Source organism: Saccostrea cucullata, unplaced genomic scaffold, assembly GCF_032062105.1.
Source record: "Saccostrea cucullata isolate Sc308-1 unplaced genomic scaffold, CSIRO_AGI_Scuc_v1 ctg742, whole genome shotgun sequence".
In the NCBI taxonomy this organism is placed as follows: Eukaryota; Metazoa; Mollusca; class Bivalvia; order Ostreida; family Ostreidae; genus Saccostrea; species Saccostrea cuccullata.
In genome coordinates this window covers 105491-132418 of record NW_026924788.1, presented here as the reverse complement: position 1 = coordinate 132418, position 26928 = coordinate 105491, and the positions used below count along the sequence as shown (strand labels likewise).

The window sequence follows — 26928 nt, the reverse complement described above, 5'->3', positions numbered from 1 at the left end:
AATCAGATATATAATACAGACGGGTTTGATCCTTTAAATTTTGAGATGCTGGATTTTTTTGGCTCAGCTGTTGATATACTTGATGAGATGATGATAGAAAAACCAGGCCATATTTATATTGCTAATTTCAACCATGAAAAAATGTGATGATAAGAGTTTTCATTGCAGTTGCATGATCTAATCCATGGTGTTAGCACTATAAGCACAGGGGATCTAGTGAGGATCTAGTTATATATGTTTAGAGTCATTTCTTTGGTTGGTTTGGAAGTTTACAAAATAAAAAAAAAAAACTACATCTTGATAATAATGTTCATTTTATTTTATGACAATAAAATGTATCATGAAGTTGTGTTCCATTTAGTACTTTTTTCAGTGTTCACTTCTTGTTTCCTGCTACCCGACCTACCCTATTTTTTGGCACCCAAACCTAAATTTTTTTTTTTTAGCTTTGTGGGAAAAAAATTTGGAAATTTCAGGAATTTCAAAGTAATAAGTATTTTAAATTTGCATTTGCAAATAACTTTGAATTAAAATGTCTCCCTACCTACTCAGTTGTTTTATCTGCGTCAGGAGGGGGGTTTTTAGAGATGACCCAATTATATGGAATGCCAGGTATTAATATTGTGTAATAATTTTTTCAGGGTTTACTTTTTGAAGCAAAAGTTTACAGTTATATAAACAACATTCCATCTACATGTTTTAGTAAAGGTAAGAGGCATATTTATAAATTTAGAGAGATTTACTGACTTGGTATGTACACATTTGTTATTAATAACAAAGTTGCTGCATCTGCATTCAGTTTTGTAACAACACAGGGTGAGAGTGAAGTCTAAGTATATTATTTCATTTAAGTCTGCTTTGAATAAATAATTTTAAACTCTTTTTTTCTTGCCATGTTATTGTGGTTCTGGAAAAGATATATACACTGTAATTATGCCTTCATTTTTTTATGAATACCAGTTTGATTAATAATTGAATTTGATGATATATATTGCTAAGTGTTATACTTTGAAATAAACAGATCGAAGTTTGAAAAGTATCAACTAAAATCTTACATTTTACTTCGCAAAAAAATAAAAGCTGTACTGTGTCACTGAATCTATTGTCGATTGGATTATTTTGAACCAAGAATATTCCTGTTCATTTTGTTAATTAATAACTTGTGATTAATTTTTACTATAATTAATAAATCCTATCTTACAGCACTATCCACATACCAAAGAGATGCCAGTAAGATTTCTCCACAGACAACAACGGAGGAGTTAAGGGCCTTACAAAGACGGCTCTCTCATCTAACCTCAGTAGTTAATACTCTCCAGTCAGAGGTATACAGCTTATATATACACCATGTAAAGGATCCTAAACTTTACCTTAGTAGGCTTAGTATATATCAGACCACCAACTTAGCAGCATAAAATATCTGAAAAAAAGCTTAAAATTTCCATATCTTTATCCCTGTTGATGGGCATTGGAGTAATGGTAAATTTTATGTTAAAAAATAGAATGAATATTGAAACCCTCTTCACTATAGGAGAAACATTTTAATCTTCTGTGCTTGGTAAGAATGAGAAAGAATGAATTTAAAGGAAATGGCCTTTATTTTATTTCTAGCTCGCGTAAAATAAAATGCTTTACTTTTAATCCTGCAGAATACAGAATTGAAGGCACGGCTTAGTCTGCTGGACACCTGTGTTTGTTACCCACAATGCCTTGTGAACGGTGTAATTTATGCAGATGGAGAATCATGGCAAAAGGACACTTGCACGTTCTGCACTTGCAGGGTTTGTAAATTTACATATTCTAAAAAGAGCAGAGATAATCTGCTAGTGTTTTCCTCCTTTTCTGGTAATAATGCATTTTAACAATTACAGTTTAATAAATATTTATACTGTTTTAATATGTTTATAATATACTGTAAAACTTGTATTCTCAGAATGTTGTTATTTTTTTAAATCTTGCCTTCTACGAAGTAAACTTGAAGTCCCTTTCAGTTTGATTTATATGTTGTCTTATCCAGACAATCTGCAGCCAATGTTGTCTAGATTAAATTTTTGTAAATTGGGTAGTAATTTTATTGCTGCTTTATGTCTTTTGCAGGAAGGCCAGGAAGACTGTATAAGAAGAGTGGAGCTGCCACAATGTCATGGTAAGGAAAAAGATTAAGGCGGTAATTATTTGGAAAAATGTAAAAAAAATAATTTATTATCAACTTCAAGTAATCTAAATGTAAATATAGTGTGTAAATTTTCGTAAATTCTCAAATTCATTTCTATGAACTATTCAAGAGCAGTAAAAAATTCCATGATAAAACTACCCAGGTTCTGATGTGTATAGATTCACAGAAAGGTAAGTTTGTTTGTTTAAGAGTTAAATGGAAATTCAAATTGATATTGGTTTAATAATTTGTAGCCCCCTGTGCGACCTCCCCCTGCCAGAACAATGGATACTGTGTGGACGCCAGCCCCGACCCCTCAGGTTACCACTGTATGTGTCAGCCCCCTTACGATGGCCCCCTGTGTGAGACCAGACAGAACCCCTGTGTGTGGCCCGTGGAGCCTGGTCTGTGTAACATGACGGTTGTCAGATATTACTATGATAGGTTTGAGGAGGAATGTCTACCCTTCAACTTCACAGGTATCACAAGGCAACATGATATATTTTAGTGCTACAAGTATCACATAACAAAATGGTTAGTTTTTGGTGGAAGAGAGAGCTATTGGCTAGAAAAAGCTAATGGTGATAGGAGGAATGATATAATGACCAGGAATCTTGATGGTTTCTTACCATTTCATTATGTTGGAAAATATTAATGAAGAAATTATTGTTTTAACTGTTGTAAATGAGATATTTTTATATTCTTGGAACAGAAATTGTAGTAGTTCATTATATGGATACTAATGATAAGCAAGTTTGATCGTACATGGATGTATTGTTTTCAATGAAAAAGGTTTTAAACTGATCTTAGTTGATTAGTGTGTCTTGTCTTACTATATAAGATTCAAGAGTTTATCATGAAGATGTGTGTCTATTTATTCAGTACTATATGTGTAATGAAATAGCTCAATCCAATACTACACATTATCCTTCCAGGCTGTGGTGGAAATGTCAACAACTACGAAAGTTTTGAGGCATGCCGCGAGGTCGCCATGACGGGGGCTTGTTGTTTCCGCAGATTTAAAGCTGACGAGAAGGCCCTTATTTCTGGAAACCAGATGAAGGAATCCAAATGTCGAGTAATGTTACATTCATCATTCAAGTTTTAAACCAAATCTCTCTACCAACTGAATTTAATCTCTTTAGATTAAATAATAATGCTTGTAATAATGAATTTTTGGTTTACAATGTAGGTGATGTCTCTGAAAGACTGTAAATCCATCCACAATCAGAAGAGGAAACACTACACTAAGGAGGTGGTGGCGTTCTATCCGAGTCTTAGCTGTGAGGAGGCAGGCTGTATGAACATTCAAAGTGGGTGTGTGTATGATGGCACCTCCTACCAACCCGGGGCCATTACGTACCAGGGCTGTCAGAAGTGTACCTGTGAAATCGATGAAAGATGGACATGCCAGTATGTTCTTAAAAAATGGCATACAGTTTTGGATAATTATAAAACAAAATTTATTTGTGTTATAAATGTAGCCTGGAAAAATAATTTTCACCTCTTTCTGTAAAGAAATTTAAACAAATTAGTTCTATATTCAACAAAGTAATTTATTGATACATTATGGTATGGTTAGAATAAGATAAAACATTGACACATTTTATTTTTAGGTGTGATTCCGTCAGCAAGAGGAAAGACATCAGAGACATGACAACAGCAGAAATATCCAGATTTCAGGCTGCCATTCAGCAATTACGACAAGAAGATAACCAGTGGGAGAAGTTACGTGACATGTACATGGCTCATGGCATGCATGCTAACGGAGGCCCCTACTTCTTACCTTGGCACAGAGTGTTCCTAAGAGAAGTGGAGAAGAAGCTACAGAAGATAGACTGTGCTATCACACTGCCTTACTTTGATTTCACCACTGACGTCGGTAATTTTGCTGAGGCCATTATCTGGCAGCCAAACTACTTTGGAGGGGACGGCTCTGGTCTGAGTCATTGTGTGCCTGACCACAGTTTCGGAAGCCCGGGAAGTTGGCAGCCCTGTATTATGAGGAATTTTCACACCACCATACAGCTTCCCACCATGGCTGAGTTAGCTGTGGCCCTTGCAAGTGACGACTACACAGAAATGAGCATGTGTCTGGAGAGCTACATCAGCTACGTCCACCGTTACATCGGTGGTGACATGGCTACCACTGGTGGTCCATATGACCCAGTTTTCTTTGCCATTCACTCCTTCATTGACATGCTTTACTGGAGGTGGCAGCAGAGAGGTAATAATAAATTCAAGTACCCGGCAGCATTTGGCAACATACCCATGGTGCCTTTCAACATTCCACCCAGCAGTGTCCTTGACCTCGAGGCTGACCTCTGTGTGACCTATGCCCCACCCTCTCTTGGACACCCTTGTAATGCCACTACTGACATTCCCGGGGGAGATAGAGGGGATACACCCAGCAGTAAAGTGGCAGTGGTAAACTATCCAGGCTATGTGGGTGGATTTGACAGGAATGGTTATGATCTCTATGGCTACAAGAAAAATGGTAATTGCATTGTCCTTAGTAATTGTACAAGTCATTTGAACATGGTAAAACATTAGAAAGTAAATAATACTTTACCAATTAATTTATCAATTAATTACTATTTATACACATAGAAAAATAAAAAGAGAAGGAAATCTTAATGAATTAGCCAAAAACTTTGTTCTGCGAGTGAATAAATGCCACTTTGTGGCAAAAATGGACACATGTTTCAGTGAAATAGTTTTTACCAACACAAAAAATTTAATGTTTGTTAAAAATTACATGTTCATGTACATGACATTTATTTAAAACAATGCAATCCAAATTACTTTCTATGTCAGGATTGAACAGGGATGGCTATGACAAAGATGGGTATGATTTGGACGGTTACAATCGCTATGGATACAATAAGGAGGGTTACAACAGATGGGGATTCAACAGGACTGGGTACGACAGGGGAGGAAAAAGGGACACCCAGGGGATCTACGACCAGAATGGATTTGATGACCAGTGTCTTAATATACAAGGTAACAAATCAACACAAACTTTTAGCAACTTATATTGACAAAGAAATAGAGATTTTATTTCTTTTTGTATATATATCCTGTTAATTTATAGATTAAAACTTAATTATAAGTTTTTATCGTTTTAAACTTGTTTAACTGTATTTACTGAAACAGTTTCATTTAAAATGAAAGAAAAATGTTTAGAGGTGATGATGCTTCTTAGAAACGGGATTCTGTTGAGGCATATCAAACTTAGAAAATAAACATATATTAAGAATTTACTTTTGTTTTCAGGTCTGACTAAGTATGGCTTTGACAGGTTTGGATTTACCCCTGCTGGTTATGACAAGGATGACTGTAACTTCTTGTTTAACGGTCCGTTTGATGTTCTCCACTCCCTAAAGATCTGGGAGCTGTTATCCCTACAGGATAAAGGCTTCCTGATGTCCGTCTTCCGACTCTGTCCTGCCCTGGATCCTGTTCCCCTCAGCTGGAGCAAGCAGTTCTGGGCCTCTAGATTTAAAGATGTTTCAGGTATACATACTCAGTATCATATATCTCTGTTGGTATGTTATATGGTATATTGATATGTTTAATTGATGTTTGTTTAATATAGTATTACATATCCGAAGATCCTCTACATAATTGTTTAGAATCAAATCTTGCAAGAACAAACTTTCTTTTTTTTACTAGTAAAAGGTAGATTCAGTTTACAGTAAAAGATGTAATTAATTTCTGTGAAGAACTAGTTTTTTTTTGCAGAAAAACTTTTCAGCTATTTATCAATGTAGATGCACGATGTATAAACTTGAAACATTTCAATATTTCTGTTGACCTTTACAGGACTTGTCCCAAGTATCACTCCAGAGACCTCCCTCAGTATTCCCTCCTCTCGCTTCTGTTTTGAGACCACCCCGTACCTAACACCCTGTACCTGCGAGACCTCCATTACCAGCTGTACGGAGAATCCCTGTCTCACGGATGTTTGTCCCTCGTACCCAGAGGCCATCTGTCATGTAGATTTCTGCTCCGAGTGTAAATCTACGTGGTACTACAACAATCAACAAGTCGATTGCTTGGAGGATAGAGGTAGGGAGCAAGCTGAAATTTAGCTTCAGTCAGAATAAATCAGAATGAGAATTATTTCCCTTATTGCCATTTTAAAGAATAATTTTGAAAGTCCTACAGCTAAATATTAGATATTAGCTAAAGTTTCACTAACGTAAAAGTGGATTATCTCTAAAATACCAAAATATGGTATTAATTTCAAGTTTTAGTAGATGATTTGGATATGTGTATACATTGTATAATTTGTATTTGGTACATGTGTATTTATTATAGATTTCTGTGATCCTAACCCCTGTTTGAACGGAGGAACCTGTCAGAAGAGTATTTGGCCCACAGAGCCCCAGTTAGTGACCTGCTTGTGTCCCCCAGGATTTGATGGACCTCTCTGTCGGTACACAGCTATAGAGGTGTGCAGTCTACCACTAAGTACAGGTAAGTCAGAAATCTCATTTACCAGAACTGTAATTCCTGACAAATAAATGTTTGAAGAATTTTTTGTGTAGGAAAGGGGAATTCCATTCATATGATGCAGTCAAAATTTTATTTCAAAATTTGAATTGTTTTCCCAGTGAACACTTGTTTTCCTTTTCAGCAATTGGTCTGAAAAGGAATATTGCTTGAATTAAAACCTTTAATGGATATTTGAGTATTTCCTATTGTTTCTACAAGGTAACTGTAATGAGAGACAGAGCAGATGGTTTTATAATCACCAGACCCAGAATTGTGAGCCATTTATTTACTCAGGCTGTGGAGGAAATTCTAACCACTTCCTGACAGAGGAGGCTTGTCAGTCTCGCTGTGTGATAGGTGCATGCTGTCACAGAAAACCTCTGTTCAGAAATAGGATCGTCGGCTACAACCTGGATAACTATGATAGGTACCTATATAAGTATATAAAAGTACCAATTCTTTGAAAACTTGGAACTCATGTGCTTGTGTTTCCTAGATATTTATATATGCTTTACATACAGTAGATTTTTTTCAAAGATTGTACAGGAAATTAATTAAAGTTGTGAAAATGGGATGTATCTTTCCATTCTCTTTACTTAGGTATGGATTTGATACATCTGGGAACAGTCGTAGAGGTACAACAAGAAATCTCAACAATACCACACCTTTTGGCACTGAGAGATATAACGGCAAGGGATTTGACTGGGAGGGTAAGGCTTTAGTATCTTGTGGACTTAAAGTCTGATCATTGTAAAATATATCATAAAGGTTCCAGTGTTACATGAATTGCTGTGATCTCAGAACTGTACGAGTGTTGATTATTGCTCTACCACTGAGTGAGCGTGTGTTTATAAATTAGAAATGACATAATGTTGAAATTTAATTCATTGTTTTACAGGATATGACGTGTTTGGATATGATAAGGAGGGATATGACAGACTTGGATTTAACAGTGAGGGGTATGACAGAGAGGGTTTCAATATCCAGGGATACAACAAGATTGGGGAATATGATGGGATACTGGAGTATAATAAAGAGGGATATAATGTGGAAGGATTTAACAGGTGGGTGTTTTTGTTTCAAACATTAATGAAACTTTGCTTAAGATGTTCAAAGCATGTGCAGATACTTGTACATGTTTTCTATAAAAAGCATTGAGACTTGAATGAAGCCTTTGATTAAAATTTAATTGTAAATTTCAACTCTCGTTTAAATATATGAATTGAAACTGATTGAATGGCTCATCCATGTTATGCAGTTGATTTTGTTGGTTTGATGAACAAGATTAATAATTTTCAAGTCCAATTTCCTTATTCCAGGTCATCTTTTAAAATTGTTTGTTTGGAATTGCCGCCTGAAGGGTTTCAGACACAGGAGGGAGGGAAGGAAATTATTTTTTTTTTTGAATTGAAGATAAATTTTAATTTTTTGATTAAAATCTCAGTAATCAGTATATACATTTTCTGACTTTTAAAAAAACTATATACCATCAACAAAAAAACCCCTAATTATGTTCCCCAAACGGAGTTTGGGAACATATTGTTTTTACTCTGTTTCTTATTATTATTATTTTTTTTCTTATTTGTTCTCCTGTGTGATTTGTGCATGTTCTCAGAAACTGTTCACCCAACTGAGCTAAAACCTTTTTAGGGTTAATAGGTGTGTAGTGTAGGTGTGCGGAACGAAGGTCATTTTGCGCGCATACTTGCACGTGCGTGCGCGTGAAATGAGTGAATTGACTGATATACTTAGTATAGCTATAACTTTTACATTTTTTGATGAAATGCTTTGAAACTCATTACATAAGGATATATTGAAAGTGTTTATAATATGACACTGTCAAATTAGCATGAACTCACGCACATGCACGTGCGCCTTCCTCTGATTGGCTGAAACAAAAATCTCAATATCTCTTTTGTTTTCCGACGAAATGCTTCGAATTTTTTAACATTGTCATGAATTAGGATATTCTACAATATAATATAGAAAAAATTTCATGAAATCACGTGCATGCACGTGCGCTGCAATCTGATTGGCTGAAACTTTAAATGGCTATATCTCCTTTATTTTTTGACGAAATGCTTTGAAATCTGAAACATAGTCATGCATTAGGATATCCTGCAATATGATATACAAAAAAGTTCAAGAAATTATGCGCATGGACGTGTGCTGCAATCTGATTGGCTAAACTTAAAATAGCCATATGTCCTTTGATTTTTGACAAATGCTTTGAAATTTAAAACATAGTTATGCATTAGGATATTCTACAATATGATTTAGAAAAAAAAATTGAAATCACGTGGATGCACGTGTACAGCAATCTGATTGGCTGAAACTTGAAATGGCTATAATTCCCTTGGTTTTCAACCAAACAGGATGGGATTTAGAACATATATAGATATAAGGGCCTCCTACAAGAAGGTGTGGTCATCATGCACGTGCACGCACGTGCGTGCATTTGGAACGAGTGAAATTGAAAATACACTTGAATGAGTGATTTTTTATACTTTTGGACAAAATGCTTTCATATAAAGTATATTTTAATATATAGAAAGTGTAGACAAGGTTATGTGATCATTATGCACGTGCATTCACATGGACACGCTTGCAATGTTAAAATTTGAATATAATGGGTATCCTTTTGGGAAAACGTTGGTAAAGTCAAAAATGCAAAGATGTTGTCTTATTTAATAAGGCTTACAGGGAATATGGCACCAAAAGGGCGTTGGGGAGCGTTTATACATTTTCTGACTTTTAAAAAAACTTCTACCATCACAAAAAGCACTAGTTTTACATATATCAGACACTATACTTCAGTGATTTGTATGGTGTATGTTATACATGTAATGGGGAAAAAAATTGATTAAATAAAAAAAAAAATCTTCCTACTTTTGTTCAATAAAATTTTTTTCAGGAGGAGGCATTTCAATGAGGTGGGAGGCAATTCCAAACAAACTATAATTTTATTTTGGCCCCATTTTCCATTGCAATGACTTACATTGTTTTGAAGAAAGAAGAAATCAGCTGTTAATGTTTGTAAAGGAAAATTGAACCAGTCTCAAATCCTTAGTATCCTTTTTCAGGGCAGGTATGAATTGCCATGGTTACAACAGACATGGATTAGATTACTATGGGATGTCCACGGGGTATGACTATAAATGTCGACCAATGTCTCTGATCCAGTGTCAGAATCTGGAACAGAACTCGGACATTGAGGTGGTCCAGTTCCAGCCCGGGAAGCGATGCTCGGAGGTCAGCTGTGGGGAGAAGTGCGGCTGTACGTACAGGAACAACACGTACAGTTTTGGTGACGAGTTCCGGCTGGGCTGTCAGATGTGCTCCTGCACAATCCGCGGGACGATAGAGTGTCAGTGTATGAGACGTAACTTCAGGAGGAAGGAAATCCGAGACCTGACAAAAGAGGAACTGGAACTCTATCAACTTGGTACATGTACAGTACTTGAATCACTGTAAACCAACTATTATTGGCGATATTTGCGAGTTTCACGACCTACTTTAACTCACAAATATTATTGACGCAAATCATTTATTTGTGCTTTGTTTTGGTATAGAATGTTTCCTCTATCATGAAAATTTAAAGTCACAGACTGATTGCAAACTGACGAATTGCAGATAAAAGAGACATGAATGAAAGTTGGTTTACAGTAGACTGTATTGAAAAATTAATGGACAAAAATAATTTATTTCTCATCTGAGATTCTAATTTTTTAAAAATATATACAAGATTAGTGTATTTGAATGGTTTTTATATATTTTTCAAAGGAATCAAGAGACTGGCCACCAGTACTGGTCACGAGCCTTCGTTGTGGTATCAGTTTGCTGAGATGTACCGGAAACACAAACCCCAGGCCGTGGGATCTGACCAATTCCTGCCCTGGCACAGAGCCTTCCTCAAATACATAGAACAGCATCTCCAGAACATCAACTGTGACATTGCCATTCCATACTATGATTGGACGATTGATGCCGGAGAACCCCACAAGTCTGTTATCTGGTCCACTGTGGTGTTTGGAGGGAATGGGGAGGGGCAGAGTGGGTGTGTCCCCTATCATAATTTTAAGGATTACTACCCTCCCTACTGGATACCATGTCTGAGGCGACAGTTTAACAACAGTGTGACTTTCCCTGATGCCATCAATGTTCAGCTTGCCTTGAACGATCCATCTTACACAAACTTTAGATTACAGATGGAGATCATGCTTGCAGCTGTGCAGAGTTATGTCGGAGGGCATATGTACTCTGATTTGAGTCCCTATGACCCAGTTTTCCTCTCAACTGTAGCTTACATTGATAAATTGTGGACTCTGTGGCAGAAGAAGCATTCTGATTGGACCGGTAGCTATCCAGTCAAACTGAGATACAAACCCATGGAACCGTTTAAACTCGCCCCAGATGATGTGATGTATTCATCCATTCAGATGTGTGTGAATTATGTCCCCTTGACTTTCACCACACTTTGTAATATAACCTTGCCAAGGTATGGTTATGATGCTGAGGGTTATGATAGACACGGCTTGGACAGAGAGGGTTATGATAAGGATGGGTTTAATATTGATGGATTTGATAGGAATGGGACCAAGGATTCAAGAGGTATCTTTAGCATACAAGGATATGACAGGGGTGGGTTCAATAGGCAGGGATTTGATGTCACTGGATTTGATCGTTATGGATTCTACATTGACATGTACAACCTTGACGGGTTTGACAGTAAGGGTTACGACCGATGGGGCTATGACAGGTACGGATTTGACATCAATGGAGTCACCCCATACGGATTTAACAGGAACGGAACCTGGAACCCAGATGCGGATAAAACAGCCATTAACAAGTTTGGTTACAACATTTTTGGTTTTAACAAATATGGTTATGACAGGGAGGGTTATGACGTTTTTGGGTTTGACTCTCGGGGCCTTGATAGATATTTCTGTAACAACTTCTACCTTGGACCTGTATACATGGTGATTAAGCGCTGGGTGGAACTAGAGCTAGAAAAGCTAGATAAAACTCCAATACTAGATATCTATCGCCTCTGTCCTTATGTGACCTTCATGCCATCCTGGATGTATACAGTGAACTGGTTAAATCGTGGTGGTCAGGTGATAATAATTAAAAGATTGGAGAAGCAGCTGAGAGAAGACCACAGATATGACCCGACCTTTATTCCAAGGTCATCCAGTGTTACAGAACATAGTGTATGGCTTCCTGTTCCTCCAGATCAAAGGTAAAACATCACATATACAGATCTATATGTTCTGTATATTAGAGTTTTGTTACTTAGACATAGATCTTGTCAGTAATGCAATATAAAGTGTCTACGTCAGATCTTCTTGATTATTGTATGCATCTAACACTAAGTATGATTTCCATCTAATTGACAGGTTGTGTTTTGTGACGAACTACTTCAGTGGCTGTCCATTTGGACAGTTTCCAGTCACCTGTAGACCAGACCTGTGTAGACAGAGGAGGTGTCCAGGTAAACCATCCATCTTAATTAAGCTTAATTATGGTTCCAGTAGCTTCAAATACAAGTATTTGTATCTCTAAGTAAGAGTACCTATGCTATTACATGCTGAAGGTATCCCAGATGCTGTATGTAGAATCAACACTTGTGGAGACTGCTCCATTGAATGGTATAATGGGGTCACAGGGGCACCTGTTGTTTGCTCAGGTGAGATTTCATACAGGTAAATTAAGGTAATATTTTACCCAGCTTCTAATTCATTCAAAGGTGTGTAATGTTAACTGTTGACTTTGTGGCAGTCAGCCGGGTTCAATCCCCAGTGATCAGATAGCTAAGTTGGTAGAGCACCTGATTTGAGTTTCAGGGGGCCCGGGTTCGAATCCTGGTCTGGTCCACTGCATTTTCTCCTCACCTGTTACAACTTTATTTCAGGTTGTGTGACGGAGGACGCCAGAGAGGAACCAGAGGGCGCCACCTGGAGAAAGTCTGAGTGTGATGTCTGCAGCTGTCAGGTTAGCTATACTAGATACAGTAAAACATGGATATCCAATGTGAGGCAGAAGTATTGTTTGCATTTTAAATTCAGTGTCCCAAATCCTTTGATACAAAGTTTTTTGGCTTTGTTAAGTCTAAGATAATGAAGTTTAACTGCATTACAAAGTGTGATGTTTCTTGTTCCTTATTTATATATTATATGGAAATTTAAATGTCATATTTAGAATTGCTTATAAATTTAGTTTATTAGCAATATACAGTGGCTGGAACGTTATTGTTGACAACTTACACGAACGATCACGTTACACGAACGATTCCGCACGATTAACGCACGATTAAACCTGTTACACGAACGATCTTTCACGTTCACGATTCTACACGTTACACGATCTTACACAATTGTTAACGCAAATGCACGATTCTTCACTCAAAATAGTTCAAAATATTTAGGAATCAATATTTTCAAAATGAAATACGGCTTAATACTTACTTAAGATTTCAAAGAATCATCAATATTATTTCATAGACTTTGAAGAAAAAAACGGAAAATGATATTTCTGTAACTAAATATATGCAAGACTTAATATTTTAGATTTAAAATAATTATTTCTAAGGTAATTCTCCGATCAAAAAAAACGGATTTTGTTCGTTCTGTTAGACGATGAACATGTATGTGGGTCGTATAATTTAATTGAATTGAATATCATGATATGCGGAAAGGGGGATTCGATTGAACAAAAATGGCAGCATGGAATGACTTAAATCATAATTACAAATTTTAACCTTATGTTTCCAATGATTCAGTGTATGATAAACTTGCCAATTATTCAACTTTTTTATTTGCAGAAATTTAAAATTAATTAATTACAAATAGGCTCAAGACATAAACACAGATAACTGAAACTCCCGAAAATCATGCCATGTCCATGTATATTTGTCGACTAACTAGTTATGTAAGCATTGAGTAATGTTTCTTTCTTTGTAAAAAATAATATATATTTATTTTCAATGAATTGATTTCAAGATTATCTTGACCACATTAAGAAGTAAATAATAATTATTAATTAATTAATTATTAAAATCAGATTTGTCAAAAAGGCGTTAAAGATCTAAGTACGGTTTATCACAATATTGATCGCGCTATTGGACGAGAACTTAATATTGTACGACTTATTATATTGCTTGTTTACGGGCGATAATTAGTTCGTTCTGCATTCTAGTCTATTATGTAAATTGCGCTTCTCATTTTATTTGGATTTTAATTAATAAATTAAGAAAAACAAACAAGGGAAATGCTTATTTTACAAATAACATTCCGATAAAAACTTACAAAACGAAATTTACACGATTCTAAACGCACGATCTCGCACGATTAAAAACGCACACGATTGAGTCTGATGCACGAACGATCTTCCACGTTACACGAACGATGACTCACGATACACGAACGATTCTACACGATAGGATTGTCAACAATAACGCTCCAGCCACTGTAAGTAAATTTGAAAAAATAAGCTGAATTCTTTGTGAACTAGACAGTTGTTTTGGTGCTGTATATTTTATTGATCATTATATATAGGATGGTATGGTGCAGTGTTCCACAACTCTGTGTCCAGCTGTTACCTGTAGAAACCCAGTTCAAATCCCAGGCCAGTGCTGTGCTTCCTGTGAAGGTAAATCATTTTTGAACAGAACAGAATACTTCTGAACATTATTTACATGTCCAGGATTTTATTGCTCAATTGTTTTAAAGTGTGATAAATTTTGCCTGTTTCTAAATGTTTGATTGGGCAAAAAGAAAATGGTGGTAATTTTTGTAATACTGATACTTTAAATATACTCAATATTTACAGGTGGATGTCAGTTTGAGGGCAGGATATATGAACCTGGGGTCATGTTTTCACCTGATTCCTCCCCCTGCAGTGAATGTGTATGTAATCGTGGTGATGTCAGCTGTCGACAGCGCCCCTGTCCCGCCCTGGGGAAGTGTAAGAGCAGTATGACGTTACCTGGCGACTGTTGTCCCACCTGTATGGATTGTGGGAATTATGCCAACGCCTCAATGTGGATGCAGGGACCATGTCAAAAGTGTAGTTGTATTGTAAGTTAACTGTGTTAGTGACTTGTTATGTTTCCAACAGAGCAAAAATTGATAAATACAAGGAAAATGAAAAAGATTGTATATAAGACATTTATTTATTTAAAAAAAAAAAAAAAAAAATTAAAAATCACTTGTACTTAAGAATTCAGTGGAATTAAAATTGACTTTCCATGGATACTTATTTTGTAGAATCGTGAAGTGAAGTGTTCAGAGATCCAGTGTGGTATCCCAGATTGTAGATACCCTTATACCCCACCAGGGGAATGCTGCCCCACCTGTGTCTGTAAGTTTCCCTTGTAGTCAATTGATCTCTTCCACATTGGAAGCAAGCAAAGATACATAGTAAATGTAAATTTTAATTCAAATCTAACGAATTAAAGATACATTGTATATTTTGATACAAATCTAATGAAATACATGTTCATACAGTTACAGCCTTTACAAAAAATGCTACAACATTGGATTATAATGTAGGAGTTGAAGATGATAGCTTTTTGCTAGATATTGAAAAACATAAGCTTTCATTGTTTATAAACTCTCGTTACAGCCTGTTACTACAATGGCCAGAGATATGAGGATGGAAGCCGGTTTGACTTGGATGCCTGTACCCGGTGTGCCTGTCGTCATGGTGACGTGCAGTGCAGTAAGACCGCTTGTCCGGACGTCTTCTGTCAGAATCCCATCACACGACCTGGAGAGTGCTGCCCTACTTGTACCAGTGGTAATTCAATCTTCACTTATAACTACATGCATGTATATTGAGATGTTTAAACATTTTATTTACAGTCAATTTTAAATTCTAGTTATTTATTTTTTATCATGCTGAAACTGACAAAGAAACTTCTTGTCGAAAATGGAAACAATTTTTACACATTTTAAAAAGAAATAATTGGATTGATTTTGTAATGAAGCAAATGGCTATTTTTAACCCAAACTTTAAAAAAAAACTTTTAAATTAAGATTGGATGATTCAAAGTGTATAATGAGACCATTCAAAATATTTATATAGGCATACTTTTCCTATCTTTAATTGTTGATAAGGCATTATTTTGTGTAAGGAATTGAAAGGTAACAAGTTAATATCCCCTGTCTTTAACACTTCCATGATAATATCCATCACAAAGAGTTCAGGTAATAAAATTAATACATGTATTTGATTTTCTTCACTATACCACTGCTAAACTGAGCTACAAAGAGGTTGTCTCTGGTGTCTACACATAAACCCCATGGAAACTGTAAATCACAGTTATCAATATAACGGAGGAACTGTCCGTCCTGATCTAGGATGTGGATACACTTGTTGTCCCAGTCTGCTGTCAGGATCTGACTCTGGCTGTCTGTTGTGATTCCAACTGGACTAAATGGTCCCTTGGTAGGAGAGGGATGACCAGTGTATCTAAATCTCAGTTTTCCTGCATGACTAACCACCACTACTGCACGGGCTCTATTGTCAGCCAGACAGATATCCAGGTTCCTGTTCTCATTGATGTATTTAATATCTTCAAATGAATACAGAGGTTTACCTTTACTATCAAACTGAATGGTTTGTTTCTCTTTGGAACCAGAGTAACGGACAACTTTTGATTGTTTATAATCACTGTACATGGTAACCAGGAGGTCACCAGAGGAGGTACTACAGACATAGTAAGGTTTCCACCCCTGTAGTCTGATCACTTCCTGTATCTGGTCATTCTTCACTATGTTTACAGTTCTTGTATTTTCATCAGTATAAACTAGATCTCCACTGCTTGTCACTGCTATGTCATGTGGTATGTTCCCTGACTTGGTTTGGATTGACTTCAGTAGTTTGCCCTGGATGTTATAAAGTTTCATGATTTTGTCAGACCCTCGTGTCCAGATTTTTTCATCACTGAGACAGTTAACACTGTTTAGATATTTATACCCAGTGTCTATGGTGGTGATGAGCTCTGGTTTATCAAGCAGTGGTTTGACTGGAGGACAGGATACAGCTTCTGGTGTCTCCATTGTGTAGCCATGTTCTTCTGTTGTAATGGATAATGCTGACAGAGAACCAAACATTTGATGGAGCTGTTCTCCTTTGATTTGATGTGGAGAGAAACTCGGTAAAGAAACGGTGACTTTGGGAGGTGATATTTTGAATTCAGCATTCCTTGATTTGTATGCGGAGGTTTGGGAGACGTCATTGGAATCCATTGTTTTTTTCAGATCAAGTATGCACTGCTTTACTTCAGAAATGAGTCGTTTGATTTCATTTTCCTGTTTATTAAGTATAGCCAGGTGTTTAGTTTTCATCTCATCAATTTCATTTTTCTGTTTGTTGACAATAATGTTTAATTCTTTGTGCCAGTCTTCTCCATGTTTGGTGACAGCTGTTGTCAGTTTCTTGTATTGTTTTTCTAGGTTTGATTTTTCTCTCTGTATCTCTGCAAAAATTTCTTCATATTTAGGGCAAACTGAATTAGATAATTCATCAACATCTTTTTGTATGGCCTTTTGTTTGGTTTTCATTATCTCCAGTAAATTCAATAAAGTATGTCCTTTGTGGAAATTAGATGTCAGACAGAACGAACAAACAGGAAGGTCACATTCCTTGCAGTAAAGTTCACACAGTTTTCCACCATGAGTTGGACATTTTGGTGACGTTCCCTTTTGTTTGTATGATACCACTTTATGTTCTTTAGATAAATCAGAAAGATGCTCCCCTACACAGGCCTTACAGAGTTTGACATGACATAAGTCACAGTACATTGGAGGAACAGGAGTCTCACACAGGGCACAACGCAGGACATCTTGGGCACTGTACCGAGGGTCCATTGGGAAAGCTCAGAAAGCCTCTACCTAGAAAAGATCAATGTACTCTTAAAATGAAAGGGAAATATAGGTGATAGCAATGGAAATTCTTTAAAATTCAAGTGAAATATGGTAGTGTGTGACATACAGCTTCTTAATAGCTTGACCCTTTATCTTGATTGGTAGATATCTATACATCTGTCTTTGTAACTGATACAAGATTGAGTTTTATTATATGTTTTGAAAATAACCAGTATGCATGACTGTGCACTTCAGATGTGAGCTGGAGAAATTTTCTACCCTTCATTTCTTTTATCTTTCAATATTTTATGATATGGTGGGGAAATTTTAAGAAATTTACTGTTAATTTTAATATGCTATCTTTGCTGGGGTTAAATATGTGTTCAATAGCATAGCTGCAACAAGCCACTACATAAAGAATTAGATACATTCTAAAATGCAAAGCTAGCCTAACTGCTTTGTTGGGAGAGCTAGCATAAATATTTAGTGCTTAGTATCAAATCCAAGATGGCCTCCTTAGTTACAAGTTTGCACACAAAATGTTAACCAAAAAATGGGAGGGTGTTTTCTACATTATAGTAAATATACATATATGTTTTTGTTTGAAATAATTTTTTTGTGTCCACAACAAGTCTTTACTGATTGATATATCTTGATTCAAAATTTAACATTTAGCAGCTAGACTAGTTGTCTGTTCAATAGAGATAGATATCTACAACCTAGCAGCTACAATCTTGAACACAATCCAGAAACCTTGGTTAAACTTGAAATAGATAAGCTCAGTATTTACCCAATTTGAAAAATATATAATAGTGTCCAAAAATATATTGCTCTAGTGTACTAGAAGGCCCTTAAACATTATCTTTTATAGAAAGTAAATAAAAACAAAGGGGAAAAAAGACAAAAGAAAATGAAACATTTAAAAAAAAACAATTTCAGAGACTGAGCAAAGAAAATAAATTTAAACTACAAAAAGAAAGATGGAAACTTACACATTACAGGTATTTTTCCAACATGGCTGTCATTTGTTTGCAACCGTGGGGTTTCAGTCTTCCTGGTCTATTTATAACCAGTATCTTGGGTAAATTAATAGATTTAAAGGTCCTGTCACAATGCATACAAATGAATGAAAAATTGTTTTTATTTACTGTTTTACGGGAGCGCCGACCTTAATTTGGGCTAAAATGAAATGAAAATAAAAGTCTCTACTTCAAGTTTTATTTTTGTTTCTTCCGCCGATAGCTTATTTATAGTGAATGAAAAAACTAGAGCCGAGCTCGTTGCAAAGCAACGAGTAGGTCTTCCGTCGGAGCTACGGACAGAGAGAAATGACCTTGAGTCAAGGTCATGCCACGTTCTAATGATAAAGCAATCTTTTAAGGGTAGATATCATCTTATAATGTTTTACTATTAAGAAAGTGATAGTAAAGGAATGTTTGCGACCTTGACCTTGTCAAAATGACCTTGGGTCACACCATGACACAAGATGGTGATGAGTATACCCCATTTGTGTGCTACTGTATTGACAAATTCACACAGGTTTTTTTCAAACAATGCATCCAGTCAAAATATCTTATCCTAAATGACCTTGATTCAAGGCCATAACACACTCTCCATGATATAAGCCATACCTGTTTTTAGATAGGCCTTGTCACAGCTACTATACATGTGTAAAAAGTTGTGGTCAATTTTAAGCAATGTTTAAATTTTGGAAAAGCCGGATAAACTTCAAGGTCAAAGTTCATGATATACTAGTATTTGATATGATTTTATCACAGGTTACGTACATGACATTGTGATGTTTGTGTAATATGAAAGCCCTATCTCTCCTCATTAAAAAAGTTATGATCAAGCCTCAAGGTCAAGTTGTCAAAAGTCAGTGTATTTAGAAAAGAGTTGTCATAGGTAATTCGTAGGGATAAAATAAAAGCCCTATCTCTTCTCAGTCAAAAGGTATGAGTATTGTTAATGTTTTTGAAAAGCAGGTCAAACTTCAAGGTCAAAAGGTAAAATATCAGTGAATTTTAAAAGGTGTTGTCACAGTTAATACATTTTTATAAAGTTATGGTCAATTTAAAGTAATGTTATTTTTTTTTAAGTAGGTCAAGATCAAGGTCACAGGGTCAAAAATCACAGTATATTTGAAAATCAGATGTCACGAATAATGCACATGTGAAATATCAAAGTCTTATTTCAACTCATTCAATACATGTAGCTATTATCAAGTTTAAAGATTTCGTGACAGATGGACAGACTGGCTGACGAATAAGGTTTAATGTTCCCTAAAAAATAAATACATGTAGTTTGAACATGATAGATTGAGAAGTACGAATAATTAAAAAAAAAATTAGAATATATTAGAATATAAATCAGGTTTCCTACATGAGATTTCCTTAAAGACTTATTAATACATATTATTCAAGAACATGCAATACATGTTCTTGGAGGTTCAAGACGTGGAGACCGGTCATTTCGATGAGATGTCTCGTTACGGGGTTGGTAGTGCCATAAAAGGATTTAATTCGCCTGATTCCACCTCTGATTTTTTTTTAAAAGTCTGTCTTTGCGCTGCTAGTGATTTATATTGTTTAAACAAAATTTAATTTTATGAAAAGAATTATTTTCAATGCTTATTTTTGACATATGCTTAAGTTATAAATCTATCAATTTGAGTTTAAATAGTAAAAAGGAATTTGTCACTAAGTATTTATCTAAGGAATTAGTGTCAATCCTCTACATCAAAGAGCGTCTGACTTGTATGTATGATATAAATTGCGTAAATGTGTTAATTGAAATTTGAGTGAATCCCGTATGTTGTGTGAGAGAGTTTTTAGATCCGCCGTGGACTATCTCGGACGTGAACATTAGATGTACTGGACATTCTGTCATCAAGAAAATATAGTTTTACTCTGGACTATTCCGAGTTACCAAAACGTTTGTGTGTGTGTCGGTGTGTGCGCTTTACAGCCTGTCTTTGTTTTCTGTGACTTGATTTGATTTATTTTTCAAAAAACAAACTTTTTATTGCTTGACTTTCGTTTAATAAATTTTCATCACAAGTTCACTTGTGTTAATTTAACCAAATATATTCTATTAAAATAATGATTCCGTCTTCTTTGTTGACTTTAAATAGCTTGAAATATAGTGTAAAAATCCAGAATGAAAATAATGAATGTTAGAAATGAAATTATTAAGTGTCGGAAAAGCATTGCAAATTAAATTCCGGAAATCAAACGCAGTAAAAACTGGTAACCCCCCCCCCGTACCCAAAGAAACTAATACATTTACAAACTTCGATGCTCGAATGAACACTTTAATCGGCACAAATTTTAGAAATTAAAACACTTATATATAGGAAAGTTTAGTGACGCATACTAATCTTTTTTTCATTTATTTCACGACCTGTGAATAAAAAAAAAGTCGCGTATGATTGTTGGTTAACATTATAATAGGTTATGGATTAATCATGGATTTCAACACCAGTCCTGACCTGTACGTACCTGAACAAACTAACCAACTGACATTCTCGACTCTGAAGGGAAACGTATCATTTGAGGGAAGGGGGGTTACGTATCGCGATGAGAGGAAATTTAATTATCTCTTTTAGTCCAATAAACACGAAAGAATGGCTTGAAATATTTGTATGCAACTACATGGCTTTCTCAGAAACAATTTTGAATTTGTTAAAAAAAAATTCTAATTATTCATTTTTTTCTCTCGTATTCTGAAAGCTCGGAATGTATATATTTTGGGGGCTCCTCCGTGTAAAACAGCATGTATTTAGTTACCATCATGTACCCGTAAAATCGTGTCATAGTGATATTCTTTTTATTCGAGGAAATAAAAGGAATACATTCGGTACAATGCAATAATAAGTTATGTATCAATTCATGCAAAACTCAAAGTTGCTTCATTTACGATTTTCATGAGAATTGGAAACGTCACTTCCACTTACAATTTACTGTGCAATGTTTATATGTATTTGCTAATTTAAACAACATCGCAAATTTTTCTGATATAAAGCAATTAGAATAACTTGATATAGGCCCGTATACATGTAACGATTGTAATTACTTCAAAGTGGAGGGGGAGACGGGGCCTAAAAAATCGTCGTACTACGTGTGTACCTTTCCAATAATAGAATCATCCGCACAAATCAAAAACAAGTTGCAGTATTGATATCCCCAATTTTTTTTTTAAATAACGAGACTATAATGGACTTAACAAGGGTAGAATTGAACATTAATTTATCATGTTTATGGTACATGTGCAATTAAAATCACTATCAAAATTGGCAGAGTTATCGATAGGTCATCCTGTGTCACCCTTCAGTGTAACCGATGAACTCGTCCATAGATACCTCAGCAGATGAGAAAAGCGCGCGTAAACGCAGCACCTTTTATTCATTCGTCAAAGAATAGAATCCGACATTCAACACTTTTAAATCATGTTCAAGAAAACCTTAAAATTTGTGTATAGAAATATTCTTACGATTAGCGCAAATGACATGTTTTCTTGATCTTAAATCTAGGACTCTAGTAAAAATCAAAGAGCGGTAATGTGTATACAGGTCAATGCGCGATCGATAAACGGGTTTCATAACCATGTGATAACTGTACACACAAAACACGCACACTGTACACACGAAACTTTCAGGGTCCAAGGAAAATTCACGATGCATGAATTGAATGACAGTGAATTATCTTAAGCTTGAATTTTTTTTTTAAATAAATAATGCTACATTGAATATTAATACTTAAAAATATTTTTCCTCTCTCCCGTCTTGTTCTTTACACTAAACACAGGAAGAAAGTTGTCTCTGAATAATCTGTATGACATCCAGCTAGAGAATACGTTAAAAATCTTATTTCAACAAAGTTTAACATTCAATTTAGCTAAGTATATTATTCTTATCCAGTTAATTTCAGTTATACGTGTTATACGCGTACGCATATAGAATTCTTCTTCACTTGCCGTATAAAATCACTTACCTGTACATGGACTATAAAGTTTTCTGCTCATCTAATAAAACATGACTTGAACAAAATAAAGTTTTCATGAGATCAATAAGATGCTAAAGAACCCATTTCAAGTCGATAACCATATCAAAATACAGTGCCCACTGTCCAATCCGACAACTGTGCAATCCGGCACACTGGCACTTCCGACGCAAATCTTTATTCCCCAAAAAATCTTTATATAACTTATATAGAAAAATACTTTACAATCCGACCACTGTACATTCCGAATTCCGACACCTCTTTGTAAACACAGCCTATTAATTGCATTGCAGTTTCACCTGTGTTATCCGACATAATTACACGGCTGGTTAAACCCCAGGTAGGTATATCATAATTAGCCGCTGGCCAATTACGGGTCCCAGCTGTGATTTTAAAGTCCCGTTTGGTCAATTGGTCAGCTGAGAATGTAGTCAGTGATTCATGTTGAAGTTTGCAGGTGTTTTGTTTATGTACACAATAATTGATTAAAACTCAAATTAAAAAAAGACAAATCCATTTCTTTGTTGGTATTATTCTTACACGAAAATGGCGTCAACGCCTCAGAAAAGAAAACTGGTATGTGAAATGTCGCCTTCTCCTAAAAGGAAAAGAATTGATTTGGGATTGGAAAAAAAAATTGAATTAATAAAAAAATCAGAGTCGTTTCCAAAACCAACACAAGAACAGCTTGCGAAAGAATTCGGAGTTGGACGTACCACAGTATCGGACATTTTGAAACGTAAGACTTTTTTAATGGAACAATATGAAGGAAACATTTCATCCAAGAGAAAACGATTTACATCTGGGTCAAAGTTTTTTGAATTAAATGAATTGGTGTTCAAATGGTTTGGACAAGCTAGGGCAAAAAATATACCGCTAAGTGGCCCGTTAATCCAGGCAAAGGCTATTGAATTCGCCACCGAGCTTGGGCTGGATGAATTCAAAGCATCTAACGGTTGGCTCGAGAGTTGGAAAAATAAATACTCTATAGGTTTTTTTAAAATCTGTGGTGAAAGTGCAAGTGTCAATATTGAGTGTGTTAACGAATATCAGTCTAGAATTCCGGATCTCGTGCGTGGTTATTCAGCTCAAAATATTTTCAACTGTGATGAAACCGGTTTATTTTTCAGAGCGATGCCTGATAAAACATTTGCCGAAAAAGGGAAAGAATGCAAGGGGGGGAAATTAGCTAAAGAAAGAGTAACAGTCATGATGTGTTGTAGTTGTACTGGAGAAAAACTAAAACCGTTAGTTATTGGTAAAGCCCGCAAGCCCCGTTGTTTTGGCAGTCTTGACCCGTCAAAACTTCCCGTTATTTGGCGCTCAAACAAAAAATCATGGATGACCGGGGAAACATTTAAGGACTGGATATTCGGTGTAAATAAAGAAATGAAAAGACAAAACAGAAAAATTCTTCTTTTTCTGGATAATGCCACATCTCACCCACATGATTTAAAATTAAGCAATATAACTCTGAAATATTTTCCACCGAATACGACATCCAAGTTACAACCTCTTGATCTGGGGATCATACGTGCGTTTAAGGCTCGTTATAGGAAACGTATGATGGGGCATCTCTTATCAAAAATGGACACATGTAAAACTGCTGCAGAATTGACAAGAAATGTCAGTGTTCTTGATGCAATTCACTGGATCAACAAGGCATGGGATGAGACAAAACAAACCACAATTGAAAGTTGTTTCCGCGACGCAGGTTTCCCGGTTGAAACTACCGAATCTTTATCATCTGAGATTTCTGACGATGACGACGACGATGATCTACCTTTAAGCATCTTAAAAACGAAATATGAAATGGCGGACGGAAACAACTTGGACATAATAACAGACACGGAAAATGACTTGGAAACAGAAGAGACGTATGATGGAGACTGGGAAACAACGATATTGTCTGAATATAAAAACGACAATACGAAAAATGCAAACAGTGATTCTGAAGATTCCGGTGATGAAATTATTCAGAGTGATCTGACGTATAACAATGTTCTTGACATGCTCAGAGAAATGGGCAAATTTGCAATTGCTAAGGACGCCCGATATTTCGAAAGCATCCAGTATCTTACAACTCTGACGGAAGAGACTTTAATTAAACAGCGACTTAACAAAAAACAGACAACAATTGACACTTTTTTCACCAAACCTCAGGAACTTTAACTATACATTGTATTGTTTATTGTCTGAAACTGTAAAATAGAAATGTACCACGTCATTTAATTATTTATTGAAATAAAATCACATATTCAAGTGTAAATCTTTTATATGAAATAAATATGGAGGTCATAATCAAAGATGTACCTTTTACTGATAATGTTCGATCTAATGCCATACTTGACAATGTAACAGAAATAGTCAACACTGAGTAATCCGACACACTGTTTAATCCGACATAAATTTAATTTCCCATGGCATGTCGGATAAGACAGGTTTCACTGTATTTACCGTTTTTAAGTTATAAAGCAAAAACTTTCGAGCGCCCTTGGCCCCTAATTTGAGGGGCCAGACCCTTTTTAATGATGTCAAATGATAGAGCTTAAAATTATGCACAATATTTGTTCAACATGTCTTAACAAATTATTTTTAGTTTAAAAGATACATAAGGAAATAGATGTCAATTTTTGCGCTTTTAGGCATTCTTATTTTTGACCCCTATCTAGCACCGTTTTGAGCGCAGAAATCGAAAAAGAAAAACCGATGTGCACAACTTCAATTCTTCTAGTATTTAAATGCAGTAGACATTCTGCTCCAGCTTTTGTCGTTTCTGAGCCTTTGTCTGGAAACAAACAGCACCAAATTTTCATTTAAAGGGAAATAACTCAAAAGCGGAAGGGAATTTTTGAAATGTATGAAAACATTTAAATTGAGTTTTGTAACGTCCAAAAACTCTGAAAATTTGAACGAAATCCGTTAAGAAATGAGCGAGTTACGAGGTCTCAAAGTTGGCGTCTAGGAAAAAAAAAAAGAATAATAGGAATAATCTTAACCATCAGAATCAGTAGAAGGTCTTCCGCCTGAGCGGAAGACCTTAATAAAAGAAATGTCAACAAAATTTTTACAAGCCTTTCAAAACGTGAATTTTCATTGGCTAAGGTAAATATATCCATCCAATCACAGTTGACAAAACTAATGAGCATGAATGAAGCGTGGATAGTCACTGCACAGCATAACAGTTAGCGGCAAAATGTCAGAATCGTAGGGTTTACTTTAATATATATGTTTAATAGACCCAGACATTTCAAAAAGTGACACGTCATTTATTAGAAAAAAGTATTAGTTTCAGATGAAATTTTAATGAAAGATTGAATAAAATAGACGAAACAGTAATCTTGATCAAATGTTATGCGGAGGGTCACGTGGAAATAGAGGTTCTGTCAACCCCTTGTTTTGAGAGGTTTTAAGTACGTATTATCTTTGACAATTGTTTCAGAGCATTGAAATACGGCTTGAAAATTGTTCTGAAAATTATTTTTAAGATAATAATGTTTTCTTTTACATGTAATGACAGAACAGAACACTGTAGAAAGTGGCGTGCATGAGGAAATTCGGGTCACAACTTCCACTCGTTAATATCATATTGATCACAAATATTATGATTCAAAATGGAATTTTGCTTGTTATGTAACAAATAATGTACATCAGCGTGGTAATAAGAATTCTTTCTTTGTAAAACAACTTTTTTACCACTAGGAAAAACAAAGCTGCAAATGATACGTACGTCTATACAAATAAAACCTGGATTTTTTTTTATTCAAAAGGTGTGGATTAGAACCAGTTTTAATTTTCGAATTCTGCAGTGAACAGAGTATTGTCATAGTCTATTTTACATGTACATACTTATGGTAAATATGTGCATTTTCTACAATCATGTAGGTTAAAATTATATAGCATTGAGGCAATTTGAATGTTTGCAATAGATGAGATACATTTTTATACGCCCGTCTTAAGACGGGACGTATTATGTTATAGGCTTCGTGTCCGTCCGTCCGTCCGTCTGTCCGTCTGTCCATTCCTGTCCGGCTCATAACTTCAATACTAATAGGCCTAGGATTATCAAACTTTGTCAACTGATACTTCTTGGGTAGACGGTGTGTCGCGCACAAAAAGTAGGTCGCTCTGACCTTTAATTAAGATGCTATGGCCAAATATGGAAAAATCCTGTCCGGCTCATAACTAGTAAACTATTAGACCTAGAACTATCAAACTTGGCAAATGTATACATCTTGGGTAGAAGGTGTGTCGCGACCTATTTCAAGGTCACTGTGACCTTTAATTTAAGTGAATTTTTTTAAAAAACTAAGTCTTTTAAATTTTGAATTTCATAATCCTAAAAAATGCAAATTTTTAGTCGTATCCTTATTAAAAAAGTGTTAAATCAAGAAAATACTTA

General features: G+C 35.5%; 2 protein-coding genes across 3 annotated transcripts in view; one reads left to right on the top strand and one right to left on the bottom strand.

Moving 5' to 3' along the window:
• LOC134267290 (uncharacterized) overlaps positions 1-26928 on the top strand; it is a 78037-nt gene that overhangs the window by 12931 nt on the left and 38178 nt on the right. For both annotated transcript variants that reach the window (XM_062749512.1, XM_062749513.1), the window contains exons 3-26: positions 642-708; positions 1204-1325; positions 1650-1781; positions 2098-2146; positions 2410-2634; positions 3091-3233; positions 3348-3568; positions 3772-4652; positions 4973-5158; positions 5432-5671; positions 5981-6226; positions 6479-6637; positions 6875-7082; positions 7256-7365; positions 7554-7719; positions 9739-10100; positions 10439-11897; positions 12055-12149; positions 12252-12344; positions 12570-12649; positions 14212-14305; positions 14486-14733; positions 14923-15016; positions 15281-15454. In XM_062749512.1, coding sequence (XP_062605496.1) covers positions 642-708; positions 1204-1325; positions 1650-1781; positions 2098-2146; positions 2410-2634; positions 3091-3233; positions 3348-3568; positions 3772-4652; positions 4973-5158; positions 5432-5671; positions 5981-6226; positions 6479-6637; positions 6875-7082; positions 7256-7365; positions 7554-7719; positions 9739-10100; positions 10439-11897; positions 12055-12149; positions 12252-12344; positions 12570-12649; positions 14212-14305; positions 14486-14733; positions 14923-15016; positions 15281-15454 — 5854 coding nt within the window. The remainder of the gene's footprint in view (positions 1-641; positions 709-1203; positions 1326-1649; positions 1782-2097; positions 2147-2409; positions 2635-3090; positions 3234-3347; positions 3569-3771; positions 4653-4972; positions 5159-5431; positions 5672-5980; positions 6227-6478; positions 6638-6874; positions 7083-7255; positions 7366-7553; positions 7720-9738; positions 10101-10438; positions 11898-12054; positions 12150-12251; positions 12345-12569; positions 12650-14211; positions 14306-14485; positions 14734-14922; positions 15017-15280; positions 15455-26928) is intronic.
• Positions 15702-18574, bottom strand: LOC134267291 (uncharacterized). Its single transcript, XM_062749514.1, has 2 exons — positions 18519-18574; positions 15702-17553 (listed from the first exon to the last, which is right to left on the bottom strand). Exon 2 carries the CDS (start codon positions 17527-17529, stop codon positions 15874-15876), a length of 1656 nt encoding a protein of 551 aa, XP_062605498.1. The 5' UTR covers positions 17530-17553; positions 18519-18574; the 3' UTR covers positions 15702-15873.

Bases quoted from the DNA above. Each gene is read 5' to 3' on its own strand.
- LOC134267291 (XM_062749514.1), bottom strand. From the start codon at position 17,529: ATGGACCCTCGGTACAGTGCCCAAGATGTCCTGCGTTGTGCCCTGTGT.